At 42.4% G+C, this 14,019-nt stretch overlaps 1 protein-coding gene across 1 annotated transcript; it reads left to right on the forward strand.

Annotated features, from left to right (window-relative positions):
* The first annotated feature begins 9,751 nt into the window (after window positions 1–9,751).
* On the forward strand, window positions 9,752–10,273 carry LOC131923666 (large ribosomal subunit protein uL23-like). Its single transcript, XM_059278796.1, has one exon. It carries the CDS (start codon window positions 9,752–9,754, stop codon window positions 10,271–10,273), a length of 522 nt encoding a protein of 173 aa, XP_059134779.1.
* The last annotated feature ends 3,746 nt before the right edge of the window (window positions 10,274–14,019 follow it).

A 14,019-nucleotide genomic window follows, 5' to 3' on the forward strand; every position in this document is an offset into this window, starting at 1 on the left:
TACCCCCCAAGAGAAATGAGTCCTGCAGTGAAATCATTCTAGTAGTTTGGAATCAACCTATTTTGCAATTAAGCAGTATTTAATTGAAAACATCAAAGTGTAAGGCAAACTTCAATTAATTTCTTCCTACAAGTTGACTTAGTAAATGTTGACAGTCTTTCCCTTGTAGCAGGCACCAGAGGCAGTACTGAGCCTTTTGGAGGGAAAGAGCTATACCCAATTCATGGTTATTTACACAGTGAGTGGGGCCTCCTAGGGAGAGACTAGATTTGCAAGGCAGGGGAGGGGGGCCGTTGTTGAACATGTAAGTTTGGGGCAAAGCAAAAGATGCATTTGTCTTTGTGTCCCCACATGGAGAGGCGGGTCAGGCAGATTCCAGTGACAGTTACATAGCTTTGAGTTAGGACTTCCTAAAACCACAAGTGGCTTACATGATCATATCCTAATGCACAAAAAATCTCCAGTTTTTTAATCTTTGTGATGTCTCAATCAATGAGGTGGGAAAATGGAATTAATAATTTTGCTTCCTCCATCTGTTCACATTCTCTGCATGACAAAGACCCAATTAAGCAAATTTCTATACAGTTAGGCAAAAGAAAAAAAGAACTGAGAATGAATTCAGACTCCTCATAGAATGTCTTGGTGCTTGTGGGCTGGGGAGGGCAAGGAGAGGAGGGTGTACATGTAATGTTTCCTCAAGCTTTCTGGAAGCTATTAAGTGGCTGTGCAGTACACCTAAGAAAATCAATTCGAATCTCACCAAGAAGGAGACCCAGGGACAGAACATGTGTTTTCAGATGTTAACATTTATCTTTTACTTTGCTGTTGCTGTAGGCAAGAGATGACCTCAGTGGCACTGAAAACTGGTGACTTTGTGTCTTAGTGAGGGTTTCTACTGCTGTGAAGAGACACCATGACCACAGCAACTCTTATCAAGGAAAATAATTAATTGGGCCTGGCTTACTGTTTCAGAGGTTTAGTCCATCATCTTCATGGTGAGAATCATGGCAGCATGAGGAAGGACATGGTGCTGGAGAGGTAGTTGAGAGTTCTACATCTTGATCCACAGGCAATAGGAAGTGAACTGAGTGTCACACTGGGCACAGCTTGAACATGGGAAACCTCAAAACCTGCCCCCGACAGTGACACACTTCCTCCAACACAGCCCCACCTACTCCAACAAAGCCACACCTCCTAATAGTGCCATTTCCTTTGGGGGCCATTGTCTTTCAAACCACCACATGTTGCAAAGGAATTTGTTAAAGGACCTTTGCCTCTTCCTGCTGCCTCTGATTACCTCTCGTTAGTACTGGCAGTCCGCAACCCCGTTTACTCTCATCCCAGACACTGTTCCTCTTGGGCATGCTTGTGGTGCTTTTACATCTCCTGGCTTCATTCATCTCTCCAGTCACTGACATATCACTTAGTAACCACCCTCCTTTGTTCTGAGAACACCACAAGCAGGAAGCTATAGCCATTCTTCTTCAACTTCTAATCTTTTTCCATACCTCTAGTCACTTTCTCTTCACTTCTAGGAACCCATTGCAGATGCTGTGGGTTGGCTGACCCAACCGTTCTCCATGGCTTTCTGACTTTTCCCCCTCCCTCTTCCACTGTGTTTATATTTTCTCCTTCCCAGGTACCCAGGAGTAGTCATGTGCCACTGCTCTGATCAATGATGTAGAAGAAGAGCTAAAAAGGGGCCAGATAATTTACCTATTTCACAAAAAAATGCATAAAACTAGTTAGCTCTTTCCTTATTCTTTTTTCTTTTTTCTGTCTTGAACAAAATACCTGGCTCAAGGGAAGCCATTGTGGGATCAGGAAGTGATCAACAAGAAAGAAAGAAAAAGGCCAAGAGATTTGCCGAGATACAGGCTGTCTGAACTAACACCATCATCAACCGTTCCCAGGCTTTCTACTGTCTACTTTAGGTCTATAAACAAGGTGAAGTTCAGTGGACTGCATCTCATAGTTTACCTGACTATGAAGTGACAGGCTTCCCATCTCCATTTTACAGCTCTACCATGTCACCTAATCCTCCAGCAGGTTATCAGGTTATTGCCATTTCTGTAGGCTACCAGGAGGCCTGGATCTGTCATACCTCTTTTGGTCCAATTTTTTTTATCCCCTTTCTAACTTTTTAAAATGGTTTTCATCAGAAAAGATGAAAAGGACACCCATTAGACTTTGTTGCTGTGGAATGTAGTTCACCAGCAATACGGAAATAGTATATGATAACTCCCTAGCACATAAAACGTACTCCAAGCATCCTGTTGTTCTGACACAACTTCTATCAGAAAAGCCAGTGCTGTTTTTTTGTTTGTTTGTTTGTTTTTGTGTTTTTTTTGTTTGTTTGTTTGTTTTTTTTTTAGTCAGCTGAGGACCAGTTATGGGATTGCAAAAGGATCAGGATATGAATTTAACCTAAATAACATTTTCAAAGTTTTCCCTTATCAGTAGAAGAGCCTCTTTCTTCTCCCACACACTTCACATGTCTTAGAAAGATGCAAGGTCTGAGTTAAGAGAACAGCCTTACTCTCTGATCAGCTGTTAGTTCCCAGTGTAAACCTGAAGAGGTCAAACGGGTTTCACAACCCCACTGGACCCCTCGAAGGCTAAGAGATGGGTTCTGCCATTGGGCAGCTTCAACGTCTTCAGAGTAGAACCCCCCAGGAGCAAAGGCTATTGTTTCATGTGCAATTTGAAATTCTTGGACTTGTGATTCACAATGTCTCTTGTGGCTTCTATATGTTATGCTGCGGCTGTCTTACCTCTTGGGAATAAGAATGAATATTGCCCTTAGAGCTATCAAGCAAGAATACAAAGGAGAAGCAAAGAATGAATCTGTGTTGATGGGGCTGAACATAGCAATAATTTCTGCATTTCTTCTCTAGTGCCTGAGATTTTATTACAGCCGAATGAGATATGCCTGATTTCATTACCTTCCATGAATAAAACTTTATTAAATACTTAAAGTATCATTATGCCTCACTGCAATCATTGCTATATACTATGAGGGAGATGCTTTGAATACAAATGGCTTACAAACTTAAAAGGAAGAAGACTTCCTCTAATGTTGAGTCCAAGGGGCCCAAGTTAAAAGAGAACCAGAAGTTCTTTGAAGCACCAATGCCCTGGAAGTTCTATAGTCGATCAGGAAAAGGACGTATAATTTCCAGGAGGATAATGCCTATTCTATGTCTGATCCCCAATATCTAGCACTATGCACAGTACACACTAGGTACTTGCTGAGTGTTCGTTCTAGTGTCCTTCTCTTGCTGTGACAAATATTATGACCAAAAGCAACTTAGAGGGGAACAGGGTTTATTTCATCATACAGGTCACAGTCCATCACTGAGGGAAGTCAGGGCAGGAACCGGAAGCAGAAACCATGGAGGGACTGTGCTTGCTGGCTTGCTTTCAAAGATCATGCTTAGCTTGGTTTTTCATAGAGTCCAGGACTACTTGCCCAGGGAATGGTGCTGCCCCAGTGGGCTGCTGAGCTCTCCTTCTTCATTTAACAATCAAGACAATACAGACATGCCCACAGGCCAGGTGGATCTGGGGAATCCCTCAGTTGAGACCCCCTTCTCAGATGAGTCTGGTTGTGTCAAGTTGACATGTAAAAGAATGGGTAATTAGGATGATCACCTTTACCATTCACCACTTCTAGTCACAAACAAGCATAGTAGATTCAGGTGACAGTAGTAGCAAGTCTAATTAGGCTGTGATGTGACCAGATACCTAAGAGAATGACTTTCTGGAGGAAGGATTTATTTTGGCTCATTGGTTTCAGAGATTTCAGTTCAGAGTCATTGATTCTGGGCCCAAGGTAAGGCAGGTTATCAAGGAGGCCAGACCCTGTGGAGGAGGAGGCTGTTCATCTCATGACAGAGGGGAAGCAAAGAGATAAAGAGTCTGGTGGCCAGGCATCACTTTGAAAGTCACAGCCTCCATGACCTACTGCCACTGCTAGGTCCCCCTTCCCAAGGTTTCTAGTACCTCCTACAATATTGGGGGACTACACACTCAACAGATAAGCCTGTGAGGGACATTCTGTATTCAACCATAAGAAGGTCCAAACATAAATTTTAGCTTAATAATATATGAGACAATTAAGGATGAATTTTTTGATACAAGGAATCTCCCCCGCCCCCAGAAAAAAATCTCTCAAGTTTTTTTGGCTAGCTAAGAAGTCTGGAATGGAATTCTCTTTTCATTTATGACCCACTGAAGTCTTTTCCTCCACAGGCTTTCAGCCTTTAGATCAGCAAATTTGGCCTCAGTAATGCTAAATAAAAAACAACTTTGTTCATTGCTCAAGAGGATAAATTGAAAGACATATCACACAAAATTGGTGGTACCCTGAAACTCCATTATATATATATATATATATATATATATATATATATATATATATATATAAAATAACCCCATAATATATATATATATATATATATATATATATATATATTTCCAACCCTGATGTTACCCTGAAACCCCAAAATATATCTATTTTACCAAATGTAAGTTGTATTTTATGGTACCTTGAAACCCTAATATATAGCATAGTAGTATATACACATACATACATACACACATATGCGTATATACACATATTACTGAATACAAGTTGTGTTTTAAGTTTAAGTGTTCAGTGGCACCTGGTTGATTGGATGACCTTGGGTGTAGAAAGGCATTTTCACACGTGAACTTTGTATGAACCTGGAGAGACAAAGGAATGATGAGCAGTTGGGTGAGGGTTAAGAAAGTGACTTTGCCTGGGTCACTGTGAAAGCCCTTAGAGACATCAGAGAAGGTCCCGCCATACATTGTCTAATAAAGGCCAATAAAGGAGAGAATTTGTCCTGGTTTGGTGTCAGCTATAAATTCTCATGCAATAATAAAATAACAGCATGTTATTAATTCAGTCTTTCTGGTTTTTCCTGAAATGATATTAGAGTCATATCACTGATTCATATTTTCAACCACTCATACTTTATTTTCTAGAACTATTAACTGCTTTAAACCCAGTGTGCCATCATACAGTGGAAGAGATGGTGAAATATTTCTACTGATTCTGGCAATTAACTTAATTTAAAGCCACCTTGCACATTTTAGTAGTGAGAACTGTGCTTTTTGAAACAGCTCGGAGAGAAAGTGAGACAATGAGTAGGTTTTTAACTGCCCATCTTAGTCTTACATATAAGGTGAAAAATTGGTATGCGTCTTGTTTTCAATCAGCATTTAAAACGTTAACTGTGCATATATTTTTCATACCATTGAATCAGGGGAGCTGAATTAGTATAGGCTTCATTGGGTTCTTATTATACACAGAGTGCTGTGCTGAGACTTTCCTTGTATGTTAGCTTATCCAATCACAAACTAGATAAAAGAGACAGTTTTGAACCTTCTCCCAAGGGGACCTATGATCTTAAAGGAAAAACTACAACAACCTCTCCAATTTCTAAGAAGAGGAGGGTATGGTAGAGTGTTGGTGCTTTGAATTGAATTAAACTCTTTGTCAATAATAACAAAAGCTCATAAACTGGCTAAAAGAAACACAGAAAACGCCATATTGTAAAATCATTGCTATGTAAAAGACAACAGAAGGAAGGGGCCTGAAAATGTCCGGCTGTCACAGCAGTGTATTGGGCAGTTGTGTTTGCGGATTTCCCCTGGTTTATAGTGTTTGTTGTGATCCATTCATGGACTCAGAGACCATCCACTTCAAAAACCTACTTTTATATTCACAATCTTGTATGCCTTTTTAAAATGAGGACTTCCATGACGATGGAAGTTTCTGGTACTTTCTATTGGGAAGAATAACGACAGTCCCAGCTACCTGATGAAAGGCCTGAGAAGGCAGCAGGAAGCAGGAGCAGTTGCTTCATTTCCTGGGCCCAGGGCTGAATACAGATGTGGACCTCCTCATCTAAACTGTGGGAAGAATTTCAGTATATGACAGCAGCGGAGCAGTGAGCTGCCTTGGGGACCCTCTCGAGCCAATGAATCTGCACAGGCCTTGTTGCCAAGAAACCAGCCACATAGAGTCCCTCATTCTATCATTTCTGCCTTCATTTCTGCCTACCAGCCATTGGGTTGATCGTTGCTGTTTTCCATACAGCTCTCCTCTCTCTTCTTGACTCTTGCTTCCTGCCTATATTTGCCTTTATACTTCTGCTCCTTACTGTGTCTAACATTCAACGTCTCTGAAGGTGGTGTCGGGTAGGTTGATTAATAATTATCCGGCGTGAAATCCCTGGTTGGATAGAATTCTTATGTGCAGCTGTTTGCGGGTTATCAGATGCTACTATATACATGGCTTCGTTGGGTCACGTGACAGTTGTGGTCTGCTCAACTTGCGGCAAGGTTTGTGGTGACTTGGAGTGAGAAACACATACAGCGACAGACATTCTGGCTGATTTGTTTCTACCTCCTCTTCTAGAGTTGTGACCTTGACAATCATAGAAGACTTCTCAGGTGCCTCACGGATGGCTGATGATTTTAGACCTGCTGTGACCAATCCAGCATGAGTAAGATCCTGTGCTGGGATCTTGGAAAAATATTCAAGTGCATCATATATTTCAGCATAATAGTTGACATCTGCAAGTTAAGAAATACTGTGTTCCCAAATTGGGATGATTTTAACATTGGAAAAACAGAGTGTGAGGCAGACTCCCTCTGAGAATCTCCCCCTGCTTATCAGATTTCTGCCCTCTGCAAAGCCATTTTCAAGTGTGCTGGAATTGCTTGCTGGTATACACCTCACAGTCTCATAAATCTTCACCAACACAGAAAAGTAAATTGTGTTGTGCCGGAGAGTTGTTTGGGAATCCATTGCTGTTACAGAGTGTGAAGGATACGGGAGGGAGGGAGGGAGGGGCTGTGTTCTCAAGGTGAAAGTCGCCGTTATGAGCTCGGGTCCCCGGAGATGGATGTGAAGGCAGAGTGTAGCTGGAGAGGCTGGGAACAGCTGACCTTCCTGTGTACAGCATCTGCACAGTGGTGGGACAGCTGTGCTATCTGATCGTCTCAACATCAGTGTCCCACAGAGGTGCCTGAACCAGTAGTGTCTGTCCTAGAGACTACCCTGTTTCTCAGGGTACGTGAAATACAACCTTTCTTTAAATGTCATTATCCTTTATTTTGGGGAAAAGGAATGTCAGCATCACCTGGAAGGACTTTTATAAAGAGAAACTTTAAAAATAACATTTCTATTAGGGAAACCTGGCGTCATTGTGGTTCTGAGCCTCGCTCTGAGTCAGTCTCCTGGTTTGAATCCCATCTTTGTGAGACAAGGTGGGGCTTACTCTCTTCTCATATATGACATGTAGACAGCGTTCTTACCTTCTCCACCTGTGTCTGAGGGAAGAAATGACAAGAATGTTAGCATAGTGTTCAGAACTTTAGGGCTGTCCAGGAAAATTTCATTGCTTGGCACGGGCACTATTGTACATCATGTGTAACTAAGGATTGAGGTGCTCGCATGCACTTTCAAACACACACACAAAAGCACATGTAAATCACATTAAGATGCAATGCTCTGTTGGAAGGGGATACTTTCCTATACAGTTTCTTTTGAAATCTGCTCTTGGAAGATGAATGGGGCACACTCGAACATGTGTTAAAAATTAACTAAGAATCCCCAATGAAAGATTTGTAAAGGGGGCTTAGTTACATCTAGGGGGACTTCGGATTTGACAAACAACCCAGGGGTAAATCTAATTTATTTTAAGGGCAAGAATATTCAGAACCTTGAGAGGCTAACGCCTGTGTTCCCAAGTACAGGGAGGATAGCAAGCCCAGCAAACATCACAATATTGGGACCTCGCAGACAAAAGCCAAGCTAATTCAGAAAGCTATGGGGGAGGGATGGAGAACAGACAGGAGGCACAATCTCCTCTCTCCCCTCTCTCCTAGGTTTACAACTACAGCTGTTTGCATTGTCAACTCCAGCAGGGTGTGGACCATGTCTGCTTTACTCCCTTGAGTTAGATCCAGACATATCACCACTAGAGGATTAGCATTTAATGAGTGTTTGTGAAGATGAGGGATGGTTCGGCCTGTGCACTAGGTAATTTAGAGCAGGCAGGTCGCTGGTAGGAGGTTTTCTTCTTTTTCCTGTGGGAACCCCTTCTCTGCTTGTCTTTCCTTGTTGATGGTAAGCTCCCGTGGGTAGAAGACTTGTTTGTCTGTATGTTTATTAAGAGACATTGAGCAAATTGCAGCAAACCACACAGTGATAACCTTGAGTAAAAATTTCATGAGATGCTATCAAATGATTCATTAAAAGAAAGATCCGGGATATTACCACCAACTGCTCCATTAACTCATCATGTCATAACATCATCAAAATGCTAATTAGCTTGTCTGGCATGGTTTGTTATTAAAAAAAATTAGACCCAAGTTTCCTGTAGTTTTCCAATTTGGATGGGTTTTATTTATTTCCCTTGCAAATATTTGCTTCAGGGTTTAGTGGGCAGGTAAACAATTTCTGTGAGTTCTACTTGTGACTATTCCTGTGAATCTCCTGAGAACTCATTTCAGATGGGGATCCAGATCTGCAAAGTAGTGAACTGAGGGTGGATGGAACTGAGGGTGGATGGAACTGAGGGTGGATGGAACGTGGTGTCATGAAAGATTGTCTAGGTTATACTAGAAGCTCCAGCTAGGGCTTACTAGCAGTTTGCTGGCAACATGGTTGGGCAAGTTGGCAAAGACTAAGATCTGGGGCTCAACTACCCTCTACCATTAACCACAAGCTCACAGGGGAGTAACAAGAACAAACTTATACAGAGGAGGTTCTATCCAATCATGCAAGTCTGCATACTTGGGAACCGAACTTGCAGAACAATGAATGATAGATAGAATCCAAGATGAAGAGTAAGTTCCTTAATAAGGAATGATCACCTGCTGGGGAAATCTGGAGGAAATGCTATATTCAAAATTAAAGGGGACGTGGATGAGTCTCATAGAAGACTATCAACAGATAGTAATACTTGGCGTTAAAATTTGGGGTCAGGGCTCTAGCCCTCGTGAGAAGACAGAACACGAACATGGCAAGAAGGCGAGCTGGCCTTGAAGAAGCAGACATATTCATTTCGTAAGTGACCACTCAGAAGAGCCGTCAAGGCCAATGTCTAGCTGTGGGAGTGGGAGCTACAGTAGGCTGATGATGGGAAAAAAAACGAGAGACCCATCTCCAATCTAGGATCCCCGTCATGACAGAAGATATTGCCAAGGTGTTGGGCTCAGCAGGCCCCAAGCTACTGCTTTAGTTTAGGAAGTGGGAGGGAGGCCAGGAAAACAAGAGGGCTGAAGTAATGGTTCTTGGCTCTAGGATATGAAGTCCAAACCAAAGCCCTGCCTTGACTTTGGTTCATACACCATGCAGTTGGTGCCAGTGTTGAAAATCCGGACAAGAGATGGGGACAGCAGACACACTCATCCAGCAGCCAGACTTGGTGTCTTTGTTTCCTAGGACCCTAGCTATTCCTCACTTTCATTTGCTGGTTGAAAGTTTAAGATCTTCAGAGGAATTTAGACTTCAAGTAAACCAATGAGGAAAATTTTAGAGTCAGTCACCCGTTCCATGAATCCCATGGCACATGCTTAGAGCAAATATTGTTATTCTCCTTTGTGATCCTGAAATACAGCTAGAGTAAAACACTTATTTGTAGTTCACGTTTGTCCGGGTATCTTATATGGCCATTAGCTATTAGAAATTTAGCCACCTTCTGCCAAGATGGCATCGAAAGTGAAGAAGGAAGTTCCTGCCCCTTCCAAAGCTGAAGCCAAAGCGAAGACTTTGAAAGACAAGAAGGCAGTGCTGAAAGGTGTCCACAGCCTTGAAAAGATCTGCACATCACTCACCTTCTGGCGGCCTAAGACCCTGCGGCTCTGGAAGCAGCCCAACAGCCCTCGAGAGAGCACACCCAGGAGAAACAAGCTTGACCACCATGCCATCATCAAATTCCCCCTGACCACTGAGTCAGCCATGAAAAAGAGCGAAGACAATACATTTGTGCTCAGATGGATGTCAAGGCCAGCAAGCAGCAGGAGATCAAACAGGCTGTGGAGAAACTTGAAGAAACTCTGTGACATTGGTGTGGCCAAAGCCAACACCCTCATAAGACCTGATGGAGAGGAGAAAGTGTATGTTTGGCTGGCTCCTGATTACGATGCTCTGGATGTTGCCAATAAAATTGGGATCATCCAGCTGGCTAATTCTAAATATACACCTTTTTCACCATTAAAAAAAAATTAAGGAGTCATTTAGTGCCTCTCTTGACTCAAGATGGGGGGGGGGAGTTATATAGTTTATAGATGTAATTTGAAGATGTAATTAATTGATGGAAACTACTCAGAGCAATGTCCATGATCAAGTGTTCAAACATGGTTACTTTCACTTATCAACACCATCAGCATCAGCATCAGCATCAGCATCAGCACCAGCACCATCATCATCTTTACCATTATTTGTAGCATGGTAATAGTCCTTCTTGTGGTAATAGTACCACTACTATGTCTGAGTTTCTGATAATGAGTGGGATCATTTTTTTTATTTGTTATTTAATGAAATAAGCCAGGGCAAAGCCTCAAGAACGTGAAGTGTTTTGCTCACTCATTTATTCCTTATCCATTATCCATTATCCTTATCCATTTAAAAAATTTTTGTAAAAGTCTTTTGATAAAAGCATTGGCAAAGTATTGTTGTAAGAAAAAAGTGTAATTGGACGGGCAGTGGTGGTGCACACCTTTAATCCCAGCACTCGGGAAGCAGAGCCAGGTGGATCTCTGTGAGTTCAAGGCCAGCCTGGTCTACAGAGTGAGATCCAGGACAGACACCAAAACTACACAGAGAAACCCTGTCTTGAAGAACCAAAAAAAGAAAAGAAAAGAAAAAAGTGTAATTAGGGCTGAGAAGCATGTGGATGGGAGTTTGGATTTTCAGAACCACATAAAAGCTAGGTAGATGTGGCAACCTGTCTACTATCCCATCACTCAGGAGGCACACACAGGATCCCTGAGGCAAACTGGCCAGTGAGACCAGTAGATTCAGAGAGGTCTGGGCTCAGCCAGAGGCACCTGATGTCAACCTCTGGCCTCCACCTATATATACACATATGTGCATATACACATGTGACCATGCATATACACATATGTGTACACCACATACATATGAAAAAGAAAGAAAATAAATAGTTATTATAGTTCAGAAAAAGGCAAGAGGGAAAATATCAAGAGATGCTGTCTGACGACATAGCTCTGCCTGGGGAAGGATGAACTTGACCTCCATGTATGCCAGTAGCCTTGGAGAGACAAAGAGATGATGGGAAACAGGACGATTCAGGATGTATTTGACTTTCCCAGGCTCTCTTCTGGGTACCAAGTCTCCCTCCTGATTGCTTATTGTATTTTCTCCTCTCCAAATCTGCTCCAGAGAAATCCTCTCAGGTCCTCCAGTCAGCTTAAATCAGTGAACAGCTTCGGGGAATATTTCCTCTTAGACTCCTCAGAGAACAAAAGGGCAGACTCTCCATTAGAAAGAGCTCCTGGTGCTCTTGGGGAAGAGAGGGAATTTGATGTTTGGTGTCAGCCTTGGGGCTGTGAGGTCTCCAGCCTGTGGCAGTCCTTGACCTTGGCTGCCTAGCAGAATCACGGGAGTGTTGTTGCAGCTGAGGCCTGGTTCTTCAGAATCTCTGAGCATAGGTCTTGGGCAGTCTTTTGAGGCTCATCTCCCAGACGATTTGCTTCCGGAAGCTGAGGCAGAACTAGAAAAGGGTGGCGTTTCTGTACAAAAGCCCAGACTTAGAGAACACAGGAAAAAAGACAAAACCGTGAAATAATGACTATAATTTGTGCGTTCTTAGTTTATATCTGCCTCAGAGCCCTCCTTACTTCTAGCATTTACTGTGTTGAGACATAGATGTCTCGAGCTATATTTTTACTGACAAGAAAACACAAAACTCTAAGTGACACGGTGAACAAATGACCCCCAAGTCAATTAGGGCCATGACTTCCAAACTGGAGCCCCTTCCCATAGACCACACGGTGGACCAAGTGAAATCAAAAGGTGTGGAAAGAAGGGAGTGACCGGCCGTCCCTTAGCCTTGTCTTCACCCATCCCTGGCCATGCTGCATCAGTCCAGGCGCCCTGTGGTTGTTCAGGCCAGATGCGTGCTTTGGAGGTTTGTTGGGGGAGAGCTTTCCATGATAACTTTTCAGTTCCTCAATGGAACCTCTGATTCTCCCACTGCAGACTAGTCAGCCAGAGTGAAACAGCAGATACACGTCGACGGGACTTGTTGGACAAGCCTGCCTGTAGACAGACCTGCAGATGGTGTGCCGAGGTCCCTTGCCTGCAGGGCTTTGCCTGACGGGTATAGGCAGTCGCCTAGAACTTATTGTACACGTGCTGAGGGCAAAGCTTGAATGAAAAATACTAGTAAAACCAGGGGTTAGTAGGCAATTCCAGCCCAGGTCATTAGGCCTTGACTCACTGTTCTCTCTCTCTCTCTCTCTCTCTCTCTCTCTCTCTCTCTCTCTCTCTCTCTCTCTATATATATATATATATATATATATATATATATATATATAGTATTACACATACTATATATATATAGTATTACACATACAAGAAAAAAATGTAAGTTATCATATAGGGATGGTAGAAAGGGCTAGATAATAAACACATAAATTATATGTTTTAGCCATATAATTACCCATTGTGATAAAGGCTATTAAGGAAAGATTAAACTTTCGATGGAGAGAGGAGTGAGAGGTGTGGCTACCTCAGGAAAGTTTTCCCTGGGAATGTTGTATTTGAACTAACATATAATTTTCAACTATAACTATTTTTTTTTTGCATCATATTTCCTTGAATATTTTTCTAAGGTCACTTTTTCCCTTTTAATGGAGCATGTCAATGATGTTCACGTTTTCCTCAGACTTCCTCCTTACTTTTCATCAATGGATTATTGAGGTAGCAGACCGTCACACATGGGAAAATACCAGGGTGATCCGTAGACAAACACAGGTCAGCATCACCCAGAGGATGATAGCAGATCTCATCTGTTCGTGGACCTCAAGCTTTTAGCATCACCCTCTCCTTATTTTAGGATATACTGTGTGATTTGCAGGGCATCTTCATGTCTTACCCAGTTGTACCATTAGTGACTTACCAACAGTCCCGATGATGCAAAGAACACTCTGCCCCTGATAAAAAGTGGGAAAGGATGATTCTGGTGCATTGATGTCTTGAGTGTAAGGTCATGTACTAGCCATCATTTAAAAAATTCAAGATCTAAGAGTTCATTTGCAGCATGGCCAGGGATCCGTTATGCATGATGCTTGCCCTTTTCCCAACTTCTCAGTGTACAAATACTTCCTTCTTGAATTCAGAGTATTTGGGGAAGATGATTCAGGGAATCCATTTCCCTGACTTTTGCTTCAACAACCCACCTTGGCCACCTACAGTTAATAAACAGAATTTTTTTAGAGAATTAAAAACAACAATTATGTATTAGGGCCTACTGTGCATCACATACTGGTGAATCCCTGCCTGCCTTCACTGGGGTTGACAAGTCTCCAAAGGCATGTGAATGAGTCAGCACATGAGATGGTGTGCTCTGGAGAAAAGACAAGGGAAGAGACTGAAGGGTACAGTGTTAGATGCATAGGTTACAGGGTCGGGAATGATGTCCTTGAGAATGTGCTATCTGTGCCATATTCCGAGGTCATCTGGGGAAAAAGTGTCTGAGGCAGAATGGACATGCCTAAGTTCCTGGCCTCTGGCCGGGGACCAGTCACTGTGTCCCACTTTTGAACTTGAATTCTATTTTTTTTCCAAAGACACAATATTAAAAATACTGCTTAGACACTGTTGAAATCATATTTTTAAGGATTAGGCTGTAGATTCAATTTCATTTGGGGCTAAATAGCCTATTGTGGCTTGTCCAGAAAGCCAAACCACCATGAATAATATTTCCACGGGAAAAATGCATTCCGACT

The sequence above is a fragment of the Peromyscus eremicus genome, chromosome 13 (genome assembly GCF_949786415.1).
Source record: "Peromyscus eremicus chromosome 13, PerEre_H2_v1, whole genome shotgun sequence".
Lineage (NCBI taxonomy): Eukaryota > Metazoa > Chordata > Mammalia > Rodentia > Cricetidae > Peromyscus > Peromyscus eremicus.

Coding starts and splice junctions, on each gene's coding strand:
- LOC131923666 (XM_059278796.1), top strand. CDS start 9,752: ATGGCATCGAAAGTGAAGAAGGAAGTTCCTGCCCCTTCCAAAGCTGAA.